The sequence below is a fragment of the Triturus cristatus genome, chromosome 2_2 (assembly GCF_964204655.1).
Source record: "Triturus cristatus chromosome 2_2, aTriCri1.1, whole genome shotgun sequence".
Taxonomy (NCBI): Eukaryota; Metazoa; Chordata; class Amphibia; order Caudata; family Salamandridae; genus Triturus; species Triturus cristatus.
The window spans coordinates 651,831,585-651,857,688 of record NC_140582.1 but is presented as its reverse complement, the minus strand read 5'-3'; the positions used below and the strand labels follow the sequence as shown (position 1 = coordinate 651,857,688).

The following is a 26,104-nucleotide window of genomic DNA, read 5'->3' as shown; positions in this document are numbered from 1 at the left end:
GAGTAAGAGAAGCGGAACGAGAGATTTTTAGAGAACGGAACCAAAGTTTGTCCCAAAAGGTAATAGACCATTCACATCCTAGGTCAGATTCCCATGCGAGTTCCAACTTGGTTTTCATACGCTCTGGATTACGAGCTGAGAAATATTTATAAATAAGAGATGCTTTAGGAATTAAGAAAAGAAGTTTAAGAAGAGAATGAGAGGCAGGGGGAAGAGATGAGGATGGAAGAGAATAGAAAATATCAAGAATGACCGTCATTAGAACAGTAAATTTCTGTAGGAAGGAGCGGGGACATTGAAAAGCGGTCTGAAACTGGGGAAATAAACACGGAGTTAGGCCATCAAAAAGGTCTTTGACCCAGGTTATACCTCTTGATCACCAAGAGTTCCAAAAAATAGTTCTACCATTGATAGTAATGAGGGAGTTATGCCAAATAGGGGAATCTAAAAAGGATTCTTTAGAGATAGGATTGGGATGTAGCAAAGGTTTCACTAGAGAACAAGTATGTTTAAACAAAGGGAGAGAAGTAAGAGGCGTTTTGGCAGAAAAGGCCAGGACTTCCTTTAAAGAGAACGGTAATGATAAGGCTCGCTCAATGGAGAGCCACAAGGGAGTGAAAGGGGAGAAGTCAGAAAGGAGCCATTTGGAGGCTTGTCGAAGACAAAAAGATTTATGATATAAGCGAAAATTAGGGAAATTTACACCACCATTATATTTGGTCCTACGAAGAGAAGAAAGAGAGATCCTTGATTTTTTATTTTGCCAAAGAAATTTAGATAGACGGGAATCAATTTGTTTAAAATAGCAGGCAGGAATGCGAACAGGGAGCATGGAAAGAGTATAAATCATAATAGGAGTAATCATCATCTTGATTGAATCCAACCGACCCCACCATGAAAGAAAGAGAGGATTCCAAGAGGAAAGTAATTTGTCAATCCGAGACAGGATCGCAGACATATTTAATTTAATAGAAGAGGCGATAGAATTGGAGAACCATATACCTAGATATTTGATTTTGGAACTATTCCATGCAAACCCAGTGGAAGAAAAGGAATGAGGAAGACAAAATTTAGTGAGGGTAAGAATTTCTGTTTGTCAGAATTAATTCTATAACCAGAAACAAGGGAAAAAGAAGCAAATTCTTGTAATAAGGGAAGGATGGATTTGTCAGGATCGGAAATAAAGAGTAGGATGTTATCTGCATAAGCAGAGAGTTTTAAATGTTGCTCACCGTACGAATAACCAGAGATGGAAGCATTGTTGCGGATTGAGGAAAGGAAAGGTTCAAGAGCAAGAACAAGAAGAAGAGGGGATAGGGAACATCCCTGACGGACCCCATGCTGTAGGTGAAAATAAGACGGGATACGACCGTTAACTAATACTGAAGCTCTGGGGGCTGAGTATAACAAAGATATAAGAGAAATATATTTGGGACCAAAGCCATGCCATTTCAAGGATGAGGTATGGATAGTTTTGAGTGCTCATTAACTCAACAATCAATATTGATAAAGTTGGTGGGCAGTACAAAGTCCAGTGCATGAGCGCAGGAGGTAGTTGTGGAAGTTCAACGTTCTGGAACTAACTGAAGTACTAATAGAGACATTGGCTATATGGAGAGGGGACTAACCATGAAAAGGCTACCAGTAGGGAGAGTAAACAGAGTTAGTCACTGTTTGTCATCATGAAGCAATCAATGATGACACATATGAAGTAGAACATCAATGTTATCTGTAAAAAAAAAAAATAGACCATTGGTAAAAACAAAAAGAGGTTGTCCCCCCAGAAAGCCAATACAAGTACCACCTTCGGGTAACACACCCGAAAGGCAACAAATGCCAGTTCAATGGAGGTGGAAATACAGAGTACTTTGACACTTAGGATAGACTTCAGGGTCTGGAATCGTGGCAACATCAATTAAAATACAGTAATATTCTATGTAGAGTGAACATGGATAGACAATTGCGCTGGGAGCTTGGCAAGGGGTATGTATGCTTGTGATGCAATGTTTATCTGCCCACAGATCTGCAAAACAACACCCTACAAGCATTAGTCACACACGCCACAGATCTGCACCACTAATTATAGCAACTGGCAGAGATTTCAATGTAGTAATAGATGCAAAACATATAAATTCAACACCAAACACTTGTTAGGCAAAAACTACGTTCAGCTAACTGGCTTTATACAATCTATGTGAGTGAATGACATGAAGGGAACTTCCTAGCACTGAAAGGTGCGTCTCCTACAACTCCGGGCCCACAATTCCTATTCTAGTATGGATCATTTCTTTATTCCGCAGATATCTGCCAGCAGATTTGCAGATGCCAAGTACATAGCCAGCGGATTTCTTTAATCACTCCCCTCTCGTGGTAACAATACATACCGAAACTAGAAAGCAAATTCAGGTTGGCGCCTAGCTTCATGACATCTCTCGAACCAAATAGGTGGTGGACGAACTGCTACCGGTTATAAAGTGATGGTCAAGAACGCTGGAATGCTTTGGAAAGATTGCAAAGGGAGTAAGGGATAAGTGGCTACCAGATACCCGGGGAAATAGGAGACGTCAGGAAAGACAGTGCAGACATTTGCAGCCTGGATACAGAAATCAAAGCCTTCTTCCTGTTCCACATTTTAAATATAACAGGAAGAACACCTTAAATAGAAGGACTTGAAGGAAAAAACTTAGAAAGGTGCATTGTGACGTTTATAAGTGTTGGAAACAAGAATTAGTTACTACTAACTATCGACCCATAGCAAGCTAACAAACTTTTGGTATCAACTAGTACTAAATAGATTCAGCATAATATAAATGCACAAGTTGACTGCGTAAGTGATATGCGACAATGGAAAAAGTTACAAAATAAAAGGTGCTGCATCTAGAAAAATATACATAAAAAATGATGTATGGAATGCTAGAATTAATCTTAGTCACTGGTAATTACTAGGGTCGCAACCCAACCCATCGTTATTGTGCACACCATGCCACCCAGCTGTACGCAAATCAGTCTCGACCCTGCTCCAGTGGGAACAGTCCAGCCTGAACTGCCAGGCCAGGCCTTCCTGAACCTGAAAGTTTCAGCGCTCTGTCCATCATCTCCTTGTGTTTGCTTTGTTCGCCCTAAGTTAGCTGGGTATGCCCAGACGTGGGTCCCTTGCTCACTTTACCACTGGATTCAAGCTAGCCTGGCTGATGAAGGGTGTTACCCAGAAACAGGTCCCAGGATGCTTGTTTCTGGTTCAGATAAGACCTGGCTTGGCAGTTTGGGCTGGACTGTTCCCATGAGGCACAGGGTCAAGACTGATTTCCATATGGCTGGGTCTGAACTGAGGTGGTGATGTGAGCTAAAGAATAATGATGGATTCAACCCAGATCTGTGACTGGGGGTGGGTGTCTGAAATATTTCAGCGCTCCGTCCATCATCTCCTTGTGTTTGCTTTGTCCGCCCTAAGTTGGCTGGGTATGCCCAGACGTGTGTACCTAGCTCACTTTGCCACTGGATTCAAGCTAGCCTGGCTGATGAAGGGTGTTACCCAGAAACTGGTCTCAGGATGCTTGTTTCTGGTTCAGAGAAGACTTGGCTTGCCAGTTCAGGCTGGACTGTTTCCATGAGGCACTGGGTCAAGACTGATTTGCATATGGCTGTGTCTGAACAGAGGTGGCGAAGTGAGCTAAACAATGATGATGGATTCAACCCAGATCTGTGACTGGGGGTGAGTGTCTGAAAAGTTATAGCGCTCCGTCCATCTCCTTGTGTTTGCTTTGTTCGCCCTAAGTTGGCTGGGTATGCCCAGATGTGGGTCCCTTGTTCACTTTGCCACTGGATTCAAGCTAGCCAGGCTGATGAAGGGTGTTACCCAGAAACTGGTCCCAGGATACTTGTTTCCGGTTCAGAGAAGACCTGGCTTGGCAGTTCGGGCTGGACTATTCCCATGAGGCACAGGGTCAAGAGTGATTTGCCTATGGCTGGGTCTACACTGGGGTGGCATGGTGAGCAAAAGAACAATGGATTTAACCCAGATCTCTTGACTGGGGGTGAATGTATGATTTATTCAGTATTCTGTCCATCATTTGTTTGCATAGCACTTTTTACCCTAAGTGGGATGGGTATGCCCAGACGTGGGTGCCTTGTTCACTGTGCCACTGGTTTCAAGCAAGCCTGGCTGATGAAGGGTAATACCCATTAACCGGTCCCAGGATGCTTGTTTCCGGTCCAGGGAAGACCTGGCTTGGCAAGTCGGGCTGTGCTGTTCCCATGAGGCACAGGGTCAAGACTGATTTGCATATGGCCATGTCTGAACTGGGGTGGCGAAGTGAGCTAAAGAATGATGATGGATTCAACCCAGATCTGTGACTGGGGGTGGATGTCTGAAAAGTTTCAGAGCTCCGTCCATCATATCCTTGTGTTTGCATTGGCATGCGGCCCGAGTAATTACCAGTGGCTCACAAGTGCAAAAAGTAAGGATTTTCACATTTCGTAGAGTCTAAAAGTGTTGGTGCTCTGGCCATCACTCTCTGGACAGTGCATTCCTTTCTGGCGCGCCACTAGGTCCAAAATACATATCTCTGCATGAAGCAATTTCGATGACTACAGTGAGTATAAGCATCTTAACATTATTATCTTCAGGATAGCTCGAAGAAAACTGAGCATCAGTGTTTCAGCATATTTTCATACCTACTATTTGCAGACAGTATGTAATCGGAACTTTTGGCTACCTTAAAGGCCCCAATGAAGGTAGAAGGCTGCTGTATACTCCTCGACCTTCGGAATGTCACAATTTTACTCTGACAGGCACAGACTCCTCTACCATGGCTATTCAAGTAGCCACTGTGGCCCCACCCTTGCTTCATCACATCACAGCTCATGACATGTACCAAACCATGTGCCCTTGTAACATGCCTTATCCCAACTCCTGTATAGTTGCAACCCTGTAGTGTCATCACATGCCAGCTACCTTAAAGGCCCCAATGAAGGTAGAAGGCTGCTGTATACTCCTCGACCTTCGGAATGTCGCAATTTTACTCTGACAGGCACAGACTCCTCTACCATGGCTATTCAAGTAGCCACTGTGGCCCCACCCTTGCTTCATCACATCACAGCTCATGACATGTACCAAACCATTTGCCCTTGTAACATGCCTTATCCCAACTCCTGTATAGTTGCAACCCTGTAGTGTCATCACATGCCAGCACCCTTTCCTGCAAAACCGATCTTTGCTGATGAAACTTAAGCAGTAATTTATTACCTGGTTTGCTTCACTGCTTGTCGTAACTAAATAATACTAAGTAATATAACTTTGACATCTGAAGCACACTCGACATAACCAATATATGTTTCATAGTTTGGTATCACATTGCCTCCAAAAAGCTACCCACACAGACATCCAACAGAACATTATCTGGGAGACTATCTTCCACAAACCCAGCAAAGCACAGATGTGCTATATTATCTGCTATTATATTGCTCTAAACAGCAATTGCCACTAAGACAATATTCACGCAAACATCCCAAAGAACACTTTCAAATTCTCAAGCGGTCAGATATATAAATTTGCAGCTACAGAAAACCAGCTACTGAATATGCAAAAGAGGAACATAAAAACACAAAATTTAGCTAGCTTAAAGCTCATGAACACATACCACATAACTGCATACCACATAACTGCATATAAATCTAAACATCACAGACATGCCACTTAGTGGGCTATCACATCACCATTACTGCACCAGTTACTACGAGATGCTACAAACACAATTAAAAACATAAGAGAAAACAAACAAGTTGCTTACCTTTGGCAACGCCTTTTCTGGTAAATACAGTATCTACCTGTGGATTCCTCACTTTAAGAATACCACATGCACCAGCATTCCAAGAAAACTTTCTCAATAGGTCTCCCACGTTGACAGGTGTGTCGGTATCTACATGGCCCAGCACGCGGCACCACATGACGTCACTGGAGCCATCAGACGACCCTGTCGGCATGCTGACGTCAGTTTTGAGAGTTGGTAAGGAATCCTCAGGTATATTCTGTTTCCACAAGCAAAAGCGTCACCAAAGGTAAGTAACTTGTTCTTCTGATGGATACATCTACCTTCAGATTCCTCACCTTTTGAATACAGTACATAAGCAGTCCCACACTCGGATTTTGGAAGTCTTCCTGGGCACAGAATGGTTGTACATATGCATGATGACAGCTTGTGATTAGCTTGGTGGATGAAGTGGGTGTGCCTCTAATTTGCCTGAAATTGTTTAGTGTACAGGTCAGATCCTGCCAGGAGTTATCAACAAAAGACTCAAAAGAGTGGTCATCCTCTGGGTGAGAGAGAAAACTTGGCAGCTTATCAACTTCCATTCATCAAGTGAAGTACATGGGCTACGGAGTAACAGAAATTTTATATTAACCACTGAAGGTAAAGCTAGAATATAGAAGAGGTATGGTAGGTGGGTGACAGACAACCTAGAGCAGCTGAAGGATATTCACTAGGGTCACATGGTCCGCAACCATGGCAATAGTCTACAGGCTCAATAATCCAAGAACAGAAACCATGTCATCCTCGGTTTGGCCCAGAGACACCAGAATTGTTAGTGTGTATGTATGTGATCAAGACCGCGCTGTAGCAGTCGAAACGAGTCAGGGACGGAATTTTGCCCTGACAATGTTTTTTTATTGGAGAAAGTCTGCCTGAATAAAAAGCACTTTCAACGTTAACTGGCGTGGAGGGGTTCGTACCTGTGAAACATAAATTATGCAAAAAAGAAGCAGAGAACTCTCGGTAGTTCTCAAGTTTAGGTGGACGCAGCTCCAGTATAGAGCACTCTCAACACCAGCGACACTGTCTGCTTTTATATCAAAGTCTTTAAGCATAGGAGTAGCACAGTGCCATCACGCTGATATAGAAAGGGACAAGACTTTGTCCCTTTCTATCTCAGCGTGGTATCCTTGGTAGCAGCCCTCATCTTAGACGAGATGGGGCCACCGCTGGCTGCACCTAACGATCCCAGACAGCAGGCCCCCTGTTGAATCGAGTTTTCGCCCCTTTAAGCGACTGGGCAGCAGCTTTAACTGTCGGCAGAGAACAGGCCCAGCTCGGTAAGGCTGTGGATGGCTGGGCTGCAGCTAAAGTGGCCAAAGGGGGTGAGTCTGGCCCGAAGGTGAACCGCGCCCAATGGTGTGCCTTAATCTGACTCGACTGGAATGGACTGTGTTGTGTGTGGGGGAGGCATACAGAGGTGGCAGCTGGATGTGAGGTCTCCCTCTCGAGATCGCAGTGGGTGCTGCCCCCGACGGAATAGTGAGCCGCTTCCTGGTCCAGAGCACTGGGAGCCCGTTCGACAGCCTGCAAGGGTCTCTCCAAGGCTGGGCTGGGTTGAAAGGCGGTGACACTCCTGGTTATGGAGTTCGACTACTGCGCTTCTCTTCCCGCTTTCTCGTTGCGAGGACACAGAGGCAGGGGCTGTTTTTTTGGGGGGGAAGGGGCATTTGAGTGGGGGTGGAGGGATTGGAGAAAGGCCTTGCAATGCCTCTGTTCGCCTCGACTGACTCTGAGGCCCAAGACAGCCTTACCTGGCTTGGTGTCTGAATCCAGAAGCTCCCCATCCCAAGGAGTAAGCAGTTGGGCTGAGCTGTGTGTAGGCGTCAAAGAATGGGAGCAATATGAACTTTTTTGTCGCAGGCCTCCTACAGCAGTATTTGCTGTTAGACAGGTGGAGGAACTTGGGGGTGTCATCAGTGGGATCTACCTCTTCTTGAGTGTGAGGCAACAGCGGCCATGGGTCCCACATCAGGCCCTATCTCATTGTTTCATCATGGAGTGTGCACACAGTACCTTTGTACCGAAGCCCCCTTGTGGGGACCCTCCTCGCTCAATGATTGTGGGAGTTCAGAACTATGCTGGTAGAGACTCAATCACAGGAGGTGCAAGAGCAGAGGGAAGTACTCTGCAACTCTTCTAAGATCGTTATTTTCACAGACTACACTACCAAGCTGCAGCAGCAATGCAGATCCTTCCAGGAGGTGAAACAAAAGCCAAGAGCCATGGAGCTCCAGTATATGCTGCTCTACTTTGCAAAGCTGAAAGTTTCCCACCAAGGGGAAGCATACTTCTTTGACTCCCCAGAGAGTGCTTGAGACTGGATGGAAGAGCAGATAGACGCCTTGAAACTCTTAAGACTCCAGGATGGGAGATAACAATGCTCGAAATATGGGAAAAGAGGTGACGCCGAGGCTGGGTTCCATCCCCATGAACTCTAGTCGAAATGATGAATACTGTGTGGGGGGAGGTGAAACATGACTGGGGGTTGGGGAGCAGAAGGGGGAGGGAGCCTTCCTTGCCAAAGGGTGGGTAGCTATTGGAAGTTACAGTTGATTTACTGCTGGTAACCCTCAACTATTAGTTTCAGTGCTCTGGTTGTTCATGTTCATAGAAGTAGAAATTACACAGAGTTTATGGGTGACAGAGCTTCATTTTCGGAAGTATGGGGTGGGGGATGTTAGTGGGACTGAGTTTTGGTCATGTTAGTTAGTAGACAGCACCATGTGGGTAACATCAAGATGCCCCTTTTGCTTACACAGCAGACCTTTCAATACATTATATGTGAAGCAAGCTGAATTCAAGATAATTTCTTGGATTGTGAGTAATTTGAATAATAAAGTGAAGAGAGGGCCTACTTTCAGTACCTTAGGCGATACGGACCCCAGCTTATCCTTCGGCAGGAGAGCCACCTGCTGGGTTCCAGATGTGAATTCTTGGAACGATATGGTTCTCTACTGTGTGTCATGCGGGATTTACTTCTGGATCTAGTGAAGTGGCTATTTTAATACACTGTGCCATATCTTACACTGCCACTGGAATGTACACATGCCCACTGGGCCGGTATGCGGGTGTAACTAACTAGAGAATGTTTCCTGGTCATTTGTTAGCACCTATGTGTCACCAGCATTGAGCTAGGATACACTGGGATCCCTGTCTAATTAGATCCTCGGGATCCTAGAGGGTCAACTGATTCTTGGGGGTGACTTCAACACCGTTATGGATCCGGGACCTGGAATCATAGGAATCCCTTGCCAGATTGGGCTGCTGCACTATGATGGACTAACCACCCACACGCAAGATATTACATGTTCTACTCTTACACTCATGGGTCAAATTCTAGATTAGATTATTTCTTTACTCCAGTTTATGACCTGCTGGAGGTGCAAAAATCAGACATAGGTGCCTCTCTGACCAGTGGTGATAGTCCAGGGTCTTCCTCTGAGGGGAGAAGGTCAATGGCGCCTGAACTCTTACAGTTTGTTAGATGGCCAGTTTGCGAATCATGTCCATGAGGGTATTGAAACTTTCTATTGTTCAATGAGTCTACCACCACCTCTGCTGTCACACTCTGGGAGGCGCTAAAGGCAACCGTTTAGAGCCACATTATCTCCTTCGCAGCTGGCTCACATAGAGACAAAGCTAGCAACATAATTGATTTGAGCTGTAAACTCTCAGTAATGGAGCCAAGACTCCAGACTGACGGGGAAGAAGAAGCCCTTCGAGAACTAGAAGCCATGAGACAGTCCTTAAAAGAAAAGTTTCTGAGAAGGACCTGCCAACACTGGAAAGCCTCCCAACACCAATGTTATGACCGGGGGGATAAGACTGGCAAACGTATTTACTAGCTTGCTAATCATGAGCAACAGAGAATAACAGAGACTAGGTTAGTAGCAGGCATCCAAGATTCTTCGGGGACTTTAGTCACCACATCTGCTGCAATTTCGAAGGTATTCGCAGATTATCACAACAGACTCTACAGAGATAGAAATTCTGCCATCTCTGTGGCTGAATTAGGCAACCCAATAATATGTGAACTCCCGGCTCCCTCAAAGCAAAAGGCGGACAGGACAACATTGGACTTGCCCATATCCATGGAAGAAATATATGCCGCAAATGGTGCCATGCCCTCAGGGGAAAGCCCAAGCCCCACGGGTTTACCCTCAGAGTTTTATAGGAAATTTGGCAATCTTTTGGTAAACTCACTGGAGACAATGTACTGTAAGGCTCTCTGCATTCACTGTTGGCTGTGAGATTTGGGTGGGCCGACCAGCAGCTTTGGAGGCCTTGGACTTTGAAAAGGTATTTGATTCTGCCATATAGTCCTTAAGGTATCAGGTGCTGCATAAAATTAACTTTGGGCTTAGGTTTATAGCATTTGTTAAGCTCCTCTACTTCTACCCTTGGGCATGGGTATGAATCAATTGCATACTTTCACGATAGAGAGAGGGAGAAGACAGAATTATCCACTCTCTTATTTTCTTTAGCAATAGAACCCCAGGCAGCATGGATCTGCAGTGATGCTCAGTTGTGGGGAATGGTTTGGGGGCGTGGAATCAAAGACCATATATCTCTGGATGCAGATGATGTACTGCTATATTCAGAATGACTGCACCTACTGGTCCCTAGAATTTTCCAGATCTATACAATATATGGGGATGTGTCACATATAAGGATAAACTGGTACAAGTCTGTGCTAGTTCTGGAACGCCGCACCTATGGTCCCACCCCTCCGGTGCTCATCAAACCTCTGTAGATACCTTGGCCTTCAGATCTCAATGAGACCAGATGAATAATGGGAACTGAAAATAGAGCCACTATTATGTCACCTTAAACAGCAGTTTACAGCATGGAGTATACTCCCCATCTTGATCATGGGAAGAGTAGCCATCTAGAGGATTATCTCTCGTTCACATATTAAATTGTTTGCCTAACTGGGGACTGTATAATATCTCCTAAAACCACATTTTGTTTGTTTTCTTCAGGTGTGTCATGCACTTGAGAGGAATAGGAAGTCTCTCAACCCCATTTTGTATAATAGCCCTCTTGAGGCCAAGCCGACTCTCGACGTGACAAAGATGTCTCAAGACTTTCTAAAACGTTAGTAAAAAATCCACCAGACCCGCTCCAGCTTTGAGGGAATATTGGGTGACGGACCTTGGGGATAAGGATGATGATGATTCGAGGCCAAGATGGTGGGTAAGAGCAGGCAATCTTCTCAAGGCTGCACTTGGTGCAATTTAAATATTTCCATCAAACATACTACTCACCTGAGAAATTGCATAAAAAGCGGAAATCTCAGATGAAGGATTTTACCCGCTGTGTTATTGCGCATGATCTGGGATTGTCCACAGATTCACTCACTTTTCTCCTGGGTTCATACCACCCTACAAAGTGTGTTGAGCTTTCCAATATCACCTCACCCCCAGAAGGCCCCTTTGGGAATTCACCAAGAGTCGGATGGGTCAAGTGGGGACAAATTGTAATTCAATATTGGCTGCTTAGTGGCCATGAGGGATGTTGCTAAGAACTGGTGTGTAGTCGCGGAGCATTCAATTGTACTATGGTTACGGGACATGGATGCCTGTGCCCTGGCAGAAGCAACAGTGAAGAAAACCCGAGGCTGTTTTGGAAAACATAAAAGGGTATGGAGTAAATGGTTGGATCGCTGTATTGAGCTGTTCTCATAAGTCGCCTAACTTTATACTCCAAGAAGTAAATGGCAATACTCTGATTCCTACTTTAACCTCTGATAATAGCGGATTATGTAAGAATGCTTGCTGAATTGTTACTGTGGCCAATTGGCCTCTTGTACTTTTATTTTTCATAATAAAACAATAAACATAAGTTTAAAAAAAAAAGAAAGCCAACCAATGATAAGCAATAGGCTGGCTGAAAGCCCACTGTAAGGATTGGTACTGTACACAGGAGGTCTTCGACGGAGCTAAAAAATGCATTTAGGGGAGGGAGGGGTGAGGAAATGTGTAATGGATGCGTTGGTGAGAAGGCCTTGGGTGAAGCTAGCCATGCTCATGACTGGCTTTGGTAAACGGCTTTTGTCAGATACGCTGATCACGTGTTTTGACTGAGGATCAAGTTCTCTGGCTGGGAAGCACATTCCCAGTGTATGAAGGCAGGGGGGTTGAAGCTAACAGAGTACACCTCAGCGCAACTCAGCCACTAAACTAGAAGCATTTGGTTGGTCAAATTAATATATAAAACCTTAAATTGAAAAGTGTGTATGCAAGACGAAAATTTGTATTTTCGGAACTCAAAAGCTAATGTTTGGAGAAAATGGCTAAATTGCCAGTATGTATTTAAATCCGATGTTTGAGTCATAAATCATGCAGTGTTGGGGAAGCCTATTACTAATATGATTTACTTGATGCTAGGAACATCTCAGCTATTGCTGTTATGACTTACCCATGATTACCAGTGCTGGTATTCTTGTAAATGGTGATCACTAATGCAATCTTACTCCATGTCTTCACACTTACAACATTAATATCAGTGGTAGCTCGAGGTGATTTTCACTGAATATTAGAAGCTCTTATTACAGAAAAAAATACAGACCCCCTGCTCTAACACATACAATAACTAAAATGATAAGATAATCCGACATATGAAAGAGTAACAATAATAATGTGTTAGGGCTGGCTTACCTGCCCAAGCTTAGACTTGTGGGCTCCAATGCTTCTTGCCTGAATTAGACCTTCCCTTCTCTCATTTCGAAACACCTTTACAAGTCCATTCCACTGTTGCACATATTTGTCCAATCTATCTTTCAAGTGTTCTGTCAAGTAGAAGAAAACAACAGTGACGTTTTAATAAAACCAAGGCCATTACTTTTGGAGTCCATTTTTCAAGAAACTTATATCAGATTACTAATGTAATTTCATGGACACGCCATAATACTTCTGTGCCAACTCTAACCCTCGATTAAGCGCGCTGGAATTGCCGCACTGTTTCAACTTTCAGGCATAGATGTGTGGAAGGTGTAGCTACCTCAATGAAGAACTACCAATGGAGACACCTTAGTTCTATGGAAATTCAACCACTGCCCTCTTCAAGAGAATGCTTGATTGTAACAGCATGAGTACTTCCAGGAAAGACTGGAGAACAACTAAGGTTATCGGTGTTTCAATAGAAAAAACACCTTCATCACGCTTTTGCTATAATCATGCCAGTACAATTGTGCCTGCAGAAATAATGGTGTTTCACACTGCAGCTTTGTGCTGATCCCTCAAAAATCCAATAGCAATCTAACTATAAGAGTAAAAGGGTAGCTCTCAAGGGTAGCCCTTTATTCATTCATTTCACATCGTTTAATTAACCACCCTGTTGTCACACAAACTGCTTCAAATACATAAACATCCCATGTCTAGAGGAATCAGATCAGTCACTGCATACTGTTTTATATCAGATACATAAATGTGTTCAAACTACAACAGTGTCTTTGATTCCCCTGTTCAATTTCCAATTATATTGGCTAAAACCTGAAAGAAGGCCGGACACTTCCACAAAATTACTTCATGCTCTGTTGAATATGAAGCACAAACCAGCAATACAGTACAGTTTCTTCAAACCTGCACATTTATGTGATTAATCTTATCAACCACTTTTGCTGCTGAACGTGGACACAAAAATCCTAGCCAAATTAGTTGTTAAATGGCTGCTCCGCATACTTCCCAACATGATAAGGGTTGATTAGAAGGGGCTTCTGCCAAACAGATCCACATCGGATTAAAACATGGCACTGGTGGTTCAGGAGGTCATGGCCTTTGGGACCAGATCAGGCTTACAAATCAATATGGATAAGTTGGTCATTTGATCGCTGAAGGAAACACCTGCCCGCCCTAACTTGGAATTTGCTCTCCAATGGCAAATGCAACCTGCACGATACCTAGGTATCTAGTTTCACATTAAAACAGCGATCCTGGCCCGTGAAAACTAAGGCAGGTTAGTCTCCAGGCTGGAGAAGCAAGTGGAGAGATGGATCAAACTCCCCCACACTCTAGCAGGCAGAGTGGCGATAATGGTACTTCCCAGATTACTTTATCTGTTCCAGAATCTCCCAATTCCACCGATGAGGGTCTTTTTTTTTAGTTCTCGCCTAGCGTTGCAGCGCACATGATCTGTTCGTTCTGCGAGACTTATTGCGAGAGAGGAGATTTCAGAAAGGGGCTTGAAGCCCCGCCCCTCATTTTCATTGGATGGCGTCATCGGTTATGGTAAACGGTGGCCTCCGATTGAAAATAAGGCTTCTTTGTTACCGCCCTTTCTCCTTTTGGGATGGCCCATCCGGACTGGATCGTTTGCTTCACAGCTGTCGTGATGCAATTTCTTATCTAAAGAAGGCGTGTTATATAAACAAGCCATGAATCAAAGGATCCAGTCCGGATGGGCCGTCCCAAAAGGAGACAGAGCGGTAACAAATAAGCACTGACAGAACTAACTTTCTGAAGCTACCCCAATTAGCCTATTGATAAGTGCGTGTTAATTCAAACGCAGTGACAGCATACCGGTATAGCGTCCAGTACCATTTCAGTGCCTCTCTGGTCTACTGTACCGTCTCAGCCCCGTAGCACCGTTCCAGCCCCACAGCGCTTCCTCTGTGGAAAACATGTAATATTTTACTTAGCATAAGCTACTGCCATTTTGGCTGTGGTGTCCATTTAGTTTCCTTCGTAATGCTCCCGTCCTCTGCTGCTCGTCTTTTCACTCTGCTTGTGTTATCTATTTTAGTTGACTTCCTGACTCAGAGAAAAAGCAATGTACGTGCTGAGGGTTTGTAGCTGCCAGTGCACCTGGTCATAGATGTTAACTGTTGACCATTTACTGCCGCCATAAGCATTCCTGCTCCCCCTCCCACTTTGCTGACTACGTAGTTATTCATCTGCCCTTGTTTGCTGATAACTATTTCTAAAACGTGTTCTTCCTATTTCTTTTCGCATGCTTACATTGCAGAAAACCGGTATAAAAGGAACACGGTTTGTGAATTCAGCATACTACCTCATGCAGCACTTGAGAGTGCTGTGTGGATGTGGTCCCACTCATGAGTGATTAATAAACTTGTTATTTATTTCAACTCCAGTGCTGATCTCTATTTTGTTGGTCTCTGGACCCGTGGACAAGAGGGTGACCCTGCACCAGTGTGCCCACTTTTAGGCACATTTTCACACTTCGGCCCCACAGTGCTTCCTCGGCCCCACAGCACCGGTGGAACACTGCAGCCGGCGCCCTGGCTGCGCCCGGATCCCTCATCGAAAGAACTCCCTGTTTCCAGCGAAGGAAAACACCCTTTCCTGTCCAGTGTACTCTAGGCTTCAATCCTTTTTCCCTTTCACTGAGTCGGGAGAGTCCAAGGCACTAGCAGATATTTTGAACGCCTCTAGAGTCTACTGTGACATAGGCAAGAAGAGGCAGTGCCCTCCGGAACTCGTACATAACAAGCGGCACGTGCGAATACAAACACAGTGCCGGGAGACCGCAAGGACGTCTGACATAGGACGGTCTGTAGACTTAACAGCAAACAGAAATCTATCTCTGTGTATCTCTCACTGACACACGCCCAGTCTTGCTCGCTACTGAAACACACAAGTGCTTATACCTGCAAAGACACAGCAACACCATCACGTTCATAGAATGCGAACACACGCACAAATATATACAGACACACACTATACACACACACGGACATGCAAGATCGTAGAAACATACATTTACGGAGACATGCTTACATTCAAAAGGCATGCACACATATGGACAAGCACAAACACGCACACAAACAACAGACAATCACAAGGGCACAAAAGTACACAATCAGGCCCAACCACAACACTTAAGCATTCAGGCATATATGTCGACAAAGAAACACACACATCAAAGGGTGGGACAAAAACACCAAGGCACAGACCACACACACAGACAAAGAAGCCCACGACAGACACACATTCTACCACAATCCTGCAATGTTCTGTTCTCCCTGTGTGATGTCCTGAGAGTAATGGAGGCTTGGACTTTTGCGCTATTGTCTGTGTTGCTTTTTCTGTGTGTGGTGAATTAAGCATGCACTGATGCTGCCTAAAATGGATTTTTCTGTGTGAGCGAAGCGCACACTGCTCCTGCCTGTGCAGTGCTTGTTCAATGTGTGAGTTAAACTAAGCGTATCTGCTTCTTGTCTCTGCTGTACTTGTTTGGGGTACGAGGAAAGCATGTCTACTGTATGACAGTGTGCGGATCTATGTGCACGTGTCTCAAGTATCCCCTGCTTCTGCCTATGTTAGAACTGGTACCTGCAGGATTGAAATACGCTTTGTGTATGGGAGCATGTGACTCTAAGTACAAGTGAGTGAAGTTTACTGTCTGTTCAGTCCTGTGGGTGAATTGCAAGAGAGGGGATGACTGCATTTCAAAAGGTTTTATTTAGATATAATGCCCTGTTAAATAATAGCATAACAAATCAATATATATAACAGAAGTACGTGATAACAAGACCAAAGATTTGCTGGTTGAGTTCTTTTGTTCCCGTTTTTTTGCGTATCAGAGATCGCAGCCAACACATGTTTTGCCCCTGGTCACACGCAGGCTTGGCCTTGTTAAGGATGTTCAAAAGGATGGGATGACAACAGTTCCACCTGGTCCTATTTCGTCAATATTAGGTGCTAATGCCATAAAAACAGTTGAGGCCTGTCTTTAAGGGTGGAGGGGGCCCACCCCCACCTTTTTGCAAACATGAAGAGTGTGAGTCAGGCTGAACAAAATCCAGCCTGACAGACACTTCATGTTCGGGCCAGGCAGCCAGGTGCTGTGCATGCGCTAAATGCGCAGTCTACTGGTTGCCTGAGCCGAAGTCTGCCATGCTTAAGATTTCACAGCACTGTGAAAAGCGCTCAGAGGTCTTCCTTCTCTTGATGAGGGGCCTGGATGCTTCCATTTTAAGCCCTAAGTGCCCAGGCCTGACTGTTCATCAGTGATGCCTCGTCAAAGAGTGGGATGGGGTCAGCAGTCTCACAGACCCTATCCTACTTTGTGACGAGTAACTGACTGCTGCCTCCTCTCCCTGATTGAGGCATAACAAGATCAGCCAATGAAAGGGGGTGGCAGTCACAATCCTCCAGGAACCACCAAGGCTTCCTTCCCGCCACTTGATGACGGCGCCACGGTCTGGGGTATTAACATTTTTAATGCATTAGATTAATGTGATAAAAAAAAACATTAATAAAAGCCAGTACCATTTACAATACAAAACTCACACTGGTACAAATGCAATGCAATAGATTTCGCAATTACAACAAAGTGAGCTATTGCTATTTTGCATTACACCATTTGATTAATGCTTCACGAAGGGGAAAAAAAACCAATAACATTTACAATGCCTATAGCAATGTCATTGCGAGACCTATTGCATTGTAAATGCTTGTTATATAACTGACATTACTCATGACTAGACTGGCCTGGGCTGGAGGTCAGTTCAGAATTGCCTAGGCAAAGTTATTACTGCCATATGGGGAAGGAGGATTTGCTGTGCCTAACTTGGAACAATGCTACCTAACTGTGCATGCCCAATTAGCCCATTACTTGATGCACGACACAAGACAGTCGCACCAATCAGAACTTGGAAGCAGGTCTGGCTGCTCCAGTCTAAACTGCAGACCTGACGCATACTATATGACCCTGCACCGAAATCACATACTACATGACCCTGCACCGAAATTCACACAGCTTGGAGTACAAGTTACTTACCTTCGCTAACGATGTATCTGGTAGAGACGATTCTAGCCGCAGATTCCTTAACGTAAAATTATCCTCAGGCGAGAGACTTGATCCGAACAATTCTTGCCACAGCATTTCTGCGCGCCGGGGGCAGTACCACGCGGTGGCCCGCTATGACATCGTCCGCGAGGTCACTTAAGTCCCACCCGGGCGCGCTGACGTCAGTTTTCTTTGGAGTACTTTTCCACGCCACAACGCGGAGCCATCACCAACAAAACTGTGAGAGTATGGGAACAGTGTGCAAAAAAAATCAGTGAAACAAAAAGGGAAGAAGCGAATGGTGAGGAACAGCACCATTAGGGACAGTGCCAAGCACTGCGTTATTGAAAGTCATGGAAAGGAAGGAGTAGAGCACTGCTCTGAGAAGCAACCCCGCAAGCGAAGGCGATATCCCCCCGGGAGACAGAAAAATATGTGAAAAATGTCGGGGCAGAAGACAGAAAGTCAGCTATTACAATCTATAACAGTGAAGGGCGACAAGTCCAGAACAGATGAGAAATGACAAATCACCCCAAGACAACACCAGCAAGGAGTGTTGTATCCCCTGCAAAAAGCTAAGGGCTGCGGCACAGCCAAGAGACCCCAACCTAGAGGGGTGCAGAGGATGCAGAAACCCCAAGCAAGGAGAAAAGTATGAGTAGGCCCCACACTGGAAGAACCAGGGTGCAGGGATGCAACACTACATATGAACCTACCGACCAAGTACCAGAAAGGAAGGAGTGGAACAAAGAAAGAGAACGAAGCATCCCACCAGGGAGGAAGAGAAAGAGAACACCCACAGATGACAAATGCCACCCGGAGGGAGGCGAGTGCAGAAGACCAAACTGAAGGGTCCTCGCAGAACGGGGAGGAAGGGTGGGCCATGAAGGAATCTGTGGCTAGAATCGTCTCTACCAGATACATCGTTACCGAAGGTAAGTAACTTGTACATCTAATAGAGACTACTAGCCGCAGATTCCTTAACGTAGAATAGATACCCTAGCCATACCCTGAGGGGAGGAGCGCCTGCGAAAGAACCTCACCAGCTTGTAAGAACACAGGGCCCCAACAGGGGATGTGCCAAGGGGACAGGAAGGACGGCCCAGCCCCCTGCAAGCAGAAGTAAGCAAGAACAAGAAAAAGGGAAGGCCAGGATACCACAAGCCTACCCGAGGAGCAAAGAGCGTCCGCCAGAAAACCCGGAGGGACAGACAGCACCCAGCGAGTACCAAAGGAAGAAGAACCACCCTCAATCCAAGGAGAAGAGGATGAACGGAGGTAGAGCCCGCCCCAGGAGAACACACACAGCGGAGGGGACAGCTGAACGGGTGTCCGTCCCGAGGCAGGGAACAAGGCAGGAACAGTTCCACAGCCGATAAGCGCAGACGTGAGAAGGAAGACACAGACGCGCGAGGCTCCAGCAAAGCAAGGGACAGGAGCACACGCTGACACGCTGAGGCCTTCGGAGGAGGACCAGAACTACCAGGCGTGCGCAGTAGACAGCTGGCAAACACTATGAAGCAGCGTGCCCAGAACAAGCTGAGCGCAAGACGAAGACAGAGGCAAGGAAACCCCAGAACAAGCCCTAGAGAAGGACCATCCCAATAGTACCACCCGGCCTACGAAGAGATGTGGGACCGGCCAGAAGATAAAGAGACACATGCAGTACAGACCGAAAGCCAGCAACCAGAACACAGGAGAGCACCAGGAATAACCTAGCCTCCCTGGAACACAAGGCAGAGGCCCAGGCTGAAACGGCGAAGAACAAGGTGGAAACACTAAGACACGACACTGTAACCACCCAGACAAAAGTCGGCCTGCGATCCAGAAGCTGAAGAGGGAGGCAAAATGGACGACAGGCAAACCCTGTAGAAGAAGGATGGAAACACTATTGGATACTGAGTGGGACAGAACCTTGGAGCAGCGCAAGCTGCGCTAAGGCAGAAGAAAAAGAGAGAGAGACCGCACCAAGCGGTATACAGTGTCGCCAGGAAAACGCGAGGAAACCGAGAAGGTAACCACGCCCGCCCAGCTTAAGACAGAGGCTATACAATAGCCAACAAGTACCCAACCTAGGGTATGACTTGTCCCAAAACAAAACAGGGAAACACCTCTTAGGGAAAAAACCCGCAGCAGAGGTCAATAACATAACAGACCTGTGGAAAACACCACAGATGGCTTACCACCCAGCTAAAAAATACACAGAGGGTCCAACCTGAGGACCTATACAGCTTCACAAACAGCTAAAATCAGGCACCACAAAGCTGAAGGGCTGAACCAGCAGCCAAAAGAACAGAAGAGCCAACTGAAGGCATTCCAAGCCGCACACAGACGGGCCGACCGAAACACAAGGCCCCAAAGAGAAAGGTGGGAGAAAGCCTCCCATAAGACACCGGAGGACCGACAAGCCAAAGCTTACGGAGGGGGACGGAGCCCCGCAAGGAGTCGCTGAATAGCGGAGTCCGCGTGGGTGTGAAACAACAGAGTACCATCAAAAGGCAGGTCAACAAGACGCTCCTGAACATTCTCCGGAAAGACGCCATCCCGCAACCAAGCATGGCGGCGAGGGCTACAGAACTCGCCATAGCGCTGCAAGAGTATCAGAAGAGAGTTGTGGAGCGAAGCTTCAAATGGGAGAAGCGGCTCCCCTCCACCAGAGCCCTGGTGGATAACCTCCAACAAGTGATCCGTTGGGAGTGGAGCGACCAAATTGCCCGTTTGCAAAATGCCGGTGCCTGTGGAAATGGCCCGGACAAAGTCCACACTCGCCTCTGTAGGGCATCGTTGGGGGGAAAGCAACTCTTCCATGGGCGAAGGCTGCAAACTAAGTCGCCTGTCCCCGTGCCCTGCTGGAGGAAGAAAAGGCCAGCCCCTGTAGGCCTGAAGGCCCATGGACGAGTGAGGGGTCTCCGGAGAAGGCGGAGAGCCTGCGGGGCAGACAACTGCAGGGAATGGAAGAGCGGGTCCGGGGGTTGTGGACGCGGAGACAGCGTAGAACCCCACCCTGGAAGCCACCGGGGAAAAAGCAAAGACGCGGCGTTCAGTCTCCGGTGAAGAGGAGACAAGGAGACGACAATCCTCCGGAGAGGAAGGAACATCCAGAGAAGAGTCGTCGATCCGACGGCGAGATGGTGCCGGGGAGTCCTCCACAGGCGCCGCCGATTCCTCGAGCGGCGCCGACGTGTCCACCAGGGGTGCTGAGTCGACCTCCACCACCATGTGCCTCATCGGAGAAGGGGCCGGGGTCGGAGCCGAAGCGGCCAATGAACAGCCCCGAAAAGGCATCGGCTCGACCTCCGACGAGGCAGCCGCCTGTGCCGAGGACCGAGAGGGGCCCAGGGAGACGCCCCGGATCCCGGCCTCCACCCGCGGTGCCGCCAGGGAAGGGGAGGAAAGCCGTCGATGCCGGACAGGCGTCGGCTCGACCTCCGGTAAGGCTGTCGTCTGCCCGGAGGACCGAGGGGCACTCTGGGACGAGCCGAGAGTCCCGGCGACCTCCTGCGACACCGCAGGGAACCCCGCAGGGCTTTGCGTTGAGGCTGGGACACCGTGGATCGAAGAGGGGAACCCCTTAGGGCCGCACCTCGATGACACCACACCTCCAAAACCTGAAGCCAAACTAGTCGGCACCGGAGGCGAACCCGCCGGCGAGTCCGCAGAATGCCCCGGGTACGGCGAGGGATCCACGGACGTCGCAGGAAGATGAGGGGGGCCCAAAGAAGCCTGCAGAGCCGTAGCATAGGCCTTCATCGTGGCCCTCATCGCCCCAATGCCAGGAAACAGCGAATATGTTGGCGACGGGCGAGGGCGCACGTCCTGAGAGGAACCCACGCCCTCATCAGGAGGACAGAGCCTGGGCAGCAAGCTGCAGGACTTACCGGCTGGCGAACGACGCCCGTGGGGTCTTGGTGAAGGACGATGCCGCAGCCGGAAACGGCGGCTGCTGGACCCTTCCGAGGTAGGAGACGGACGCTGCGACGAGACCGATCTGGACAAGCGGGCCAAAAGCAATTTCATCCGGCGCTCCTGCCGGGACTTCGGCTTGTGATGCTGACAAGCTTCCCAGTCCGTGGAATCATGGTGCTTGCCTAAACACCACATACAAATAGGGTGAAGGTCCATCGCCGACATCGGACGTGTGCAAGAAGCACACGTCTTGAAGCCCGAAGACATTGCATACTGTTCCCAGGCCAAAGGCGGTAAAAAAGGCCTGAAAACTGGTCAAGGAACACACTCCAGATCCGGGATGCACGCGTAAAAGAAGGAAACTGATGTCAGCGCTGGGGTGGGACTTATGTGACCTCGCTGATGTCACGTACGCGAACGTCAGGGCGGAGTCGCGTGGTACCGCCCCTGGCACGCAGAGATGCTGAGGCAAGACTTTTCCGGATCCAGTCTCACGCCTGGGGACAATTCTACGTTAAAGAATCTGCGGACAATTCTACGTTAAGGAATCTGCGGCTAGTAGTCTCTATCAGATTATGGTCCCGTTTAGCTACACATACAGGCTATACAGACAAGTACTTTCCACATACCCCGCTCATTAAAAATCCTAGAATGCTGATGACATTTGAGGCTGGGGGGAGTCAGCAACTAAAGGCCAAGGGGTCACAGAAAATGGGGGACCTGTTCATCAATTCTAAGTTCCCATCCTTTGGGGAGTTCCTGGCCGTCAGTCAACCCTGCAAAATGCAGATGTTACTATGTAACAGATTTCACATTACGATATATGATGTCTGCCTGTCTTTCCTGGGAGAGCTTAGGGAATGGCTACTCCTGACTAGGACAGTGCAAACCCCAGCCCACGGAAACTTATCACCAGGATCTATAACAACATCACCCCAATTAACCCTGCTGCACCCCGGAACGCTAAACACAAGTGGGCATTCGAGTTTTGGTTTGAAATCCAGGCCAAGACCTTGGTATACTGCTGTAAACAGACTAAACAGGTCTCACTCAGTGGCATATTTCACCACCCACACCTTCAGTTCATATGCAAAACATACCATGCACCTACATTTCTGGCATGGGCTTAGCTATAGATAACAGTAGCTGGAGATGGGGTTCTCCTAATGCTGACTTCTTACACCTAGCAAGGAAGTGCCCTCCGATCCACACCTACTGGACCAAACTGAATCAAGAGATCACCAGTATGGCCTCCCTCACCCTGAAACTTCCCCCGCTGATTGCATTATTCGGATATGTCAAAGACATTCCAAATACATACAGGTGACTTGTTGCAGTAGCGTGGCAATGAACTGGAGAAAACCCTGACCCCCCCCCCCCCCTCGATCCACCCCGAAACACACAATGTTTGTGGGATCTCAACTCCTGTTTCACTCACTCGGAGGTTTACGGAACCATACATCCACAGACCCTCAGACCTACATACATTTTGGGCCCATTGCATCAATATCTGCTGGCCTCCCAATCCATATTTGGACCCTCTGAGTGAGCCTGGTGTTGAGTTATTACTGTAAGACCCCTTCCCCAAATGTACTGAGAACTAATGGTTGCTATTTGTACTGCTGTATTACATTGCTATGCTATTGTCGTAACTGTGCTTGATGTATCTATTGAATCCTGGCTGCAACAGTGACTGTTGTTCAACTGTTTAAAACTAAATAAAGGTTAAAAAGAACAGTACATTTTCTTCGATGTTCACGCCACATAAGTTTACCTCCAACTGATAATCTGTTTTAACATTTTTATTTTCGGTTGTATCAGATAACCATACAAAGTACAACTTTCAGGCATCACAGTGTATTAGGCACAAAAGTCGTCACAAAACAATATGCAGACCCAGCCATCTTCCCATCCCCTCTCAACCTGAAATCCCCAAGGCATGTACCCCCATCTTTGGTAATAATGCTCGCATATCTCACCTAGGTAGCAGCACGGACAAGAACTTAAATGCATCATATTTTAGCGAGTTATATAAACCAGATATAAGTCTACTAGGAGATCCCATATCAAGCAGTACCTCTAATGTCTGTGACAGGTCTGGTGTGTTCGGAAAACCAGTCCAGATCTCGCTGGTAGTTTGGTCAGTATGGCAAACTGCAACAAGCATTGGCATAGCCAATAGGTCTCGCCTTTGGGACCTTATAAGTGTTTAGCCATGCAACAGTTGATGCAGTTGTACCAATGATATTGTGCTGGATAACTAAACACTTATAAGGTCCCAAAGGCGAGACCTATTGGTTATGCCAATGCTTGTTTTGCTATGGGGGGGGGGGGAATAAATAACAGGAGGCTGAAGCTTGGGAAATAGTACCTGTGTAACAGTTAGTATGATAATTAGTGAGTTAGTTTGTTAATGAGAGAGTTATTTAGTGAGTGAGTGAGTGAGTGAGAGGAGAGAGAGAGAGTTAGAGAGTTAGTGAGAGAGGTTTTTAGTGGGAGAGAGAGATAGTTAGAGAGTCAGTTATTGAGAGAGAGAGAGAGAGAGAGTCTATGAGAGAGAGAGAGAGTTAGTTTGGAGAGAGAGAGTCCGTGAGAGAGAGTTAGTTTGAATTAGTGTTTTTAAAGAGAGTTAGACAGTTAGTGAGAGGGATTGAGATAGTTAGTTAGTTAAAGAGTAAGTTAGTTAGTGAGTTCGTGAGAGAGAGAGTGAGAGAGCAAATAACCAGGCAGAAGGAGAGGAGGGAGCAGTGCATCAGTGGAGCAAGACAGGGGGGGAGAACCGGGGAGCAAGTCAGGAGAAGAGGGATCTGAGGACATAGCAACATAGGGGCAGATGGGGAGGTATCTTAGGGGCAGTTTACCAGGGGAGAGGAGAGTCAAGGGCAGAAGTGGGGAAGGTGTGGAGAGGGCATGGTAGCAGTGGGTTAGAAGAGAAGGGGAAGAAGAAGATGGAGAGGGGAGGGGTAGGGGAGGAAGAGGAGGGGGAGAAGGAGAAGGAGAAGAGGAGAGAGGAGATGAGAGGAGCAGTATTTAGGAGGCATTATGAAGGTGGAGCAGGTCAGCAGGAGGAGGGGGTAGGGGCAAACAATCGGGGGTGGTAAAGCAGGGAAAGAGAGAGCGGAGGAGGTGGAAAGGGTGGCTAATGGGGAGGGGGAAATGAAGTGGGGGGTCAATGGAACACGAACAACTATTTAAATGGGTGCAAGCAAGAGGAAATGACAGCTGGGAAGCCTCTCAAATAAGAGCCAGGGGTAGTTCGAGTGGGGTGAGGGTCAGAAAGAAGAGAAAACTCTTCAATTTGGTGCAAGAGAGCAGTGAGCAGAGGGACACGAGTAAGGGAAAACTAGGAAGGGAGCAAAATAAGTGAGCCGAGATCACTCTGCAAATAAATTAGGGCTGATCTGAGACCACTCCTCAAATAACACAAAGAGAGAAAAAAAGCCTCTGTTCAAATAAATGAAAGTCGAGATTGGGAACCACCCCTGAAATGGGACAGCGAGGCGGGGTTCCCAAATCGAGGAGAAGATAACGCAGGAGCCTCTCCACTAGTAAACGAGAGGACAGCGGGGAACACTCCTTTAGATGACGCCTTTAAATGATGGGAGGAGGGTGAAGAGGGGAAGGTGCACACGAAGTTATTGGGAAAGAGACAGCGAAAGACAAACGGGGTGTGTGGTGTGTGATAGGAGGGTTTGTGAGGCTGGGTGGTGGAAAAATGCTTTATGTGAAACATAGCTGAAGAGGGTGGTTGGTGAGCAGGTGGGGGTATTGTCTAGTGTACAAGGGGAGGGCAGGTGGTGGTGCAGGGATACATTGCGTGAGGTTCCCTGCAGTGGCTGGGTCACATGGTGGGATTATTAGGAGGTGGCCGGTGGGAGGGTAGGTGGGCATTGGTGGAGTGATGATGCATTATGTGAAGTGCGGCTCTAGTGAGAGGGGGGCGGCGCTTGTCTCCTGGAGGTGAGAAGAGGGTGGGGCCTGCAGCTTCTCTGTCAGCATGGCCTCCAGCAACTAGAACGGTCAGGAACCCTGTCCAACTTCACACCACAGTGTGCACCACTGTCTTCCGTAGAGTCTCGTGATGGGTGCAGGGCTTGCACACTGCATTAGTGTGTCCTGGATCCGTGCAGGGCCTGCACACTGAATCTCCTGGCTGCACACTGCATCTCCTGGATCGGAGCAGGCCTGCACTTTGCCTCCGTCTCTCCTTGAGGTGTGCAGTGTGGTGTAAACGCCTCCTCTCTAGGTTGTGTCCGCCTGGCTTTAGTGCTCCGGAGAACCAAGAACGTAACAAACCTACGCGGAAATGAAGCCCAATGCCATGCGAGACGCCGTGGCACTGTTTACAACAGTGATTGAAGCGCTATTCTGCCCTAGTGCTAAACACGGACAGACACGATTTAACCAGCAGTGTATAAACAAACTAGTCAGATGACATTAAATGTAGGTAAACGAAAAACAAAAGCTGAACAAACGTACGCGTTCTAGACAATATTTCTTAATATAGATAATATTTACAAGTGAATGCGCCCATGGTGATCACACAAGAGTGAACAAGCTTTGGCAACGCGCCGCAAAAGTGAAAGTGGTCGCGATCGCTACGGAGGAAAGACACATGGCGCTGCGCGCATGCA

At 47.2% G+C, this 26,104-nt stretch overlaps 1 protein-coding gene across 2 annotated transcripts in view; it reads right to left on the bottom strand.

Moving 5' to 3' along the window:
- GALNT7 (polypeptide N-acetylgalactosaminyltransferase 7) overlaps nt 1–26,104 on the bottom strand; it is a 577,925-nt gene that overhangs the window by 154,225 nt on the left and 397,596 nt on the right. For both annotated transcript variants that reach the window (XM_085641835.1, XM_085641834.1), the window contains exon 4: nt 12,473–12,603. In XM_085641835.1, the coding sequence (XP_085497961.1) occupies nt 12,473–12,603 (131 nt within the window). The remainder of the gene's footprint in view (nt 1–12,472; nt 12,604–26,104) is intronic.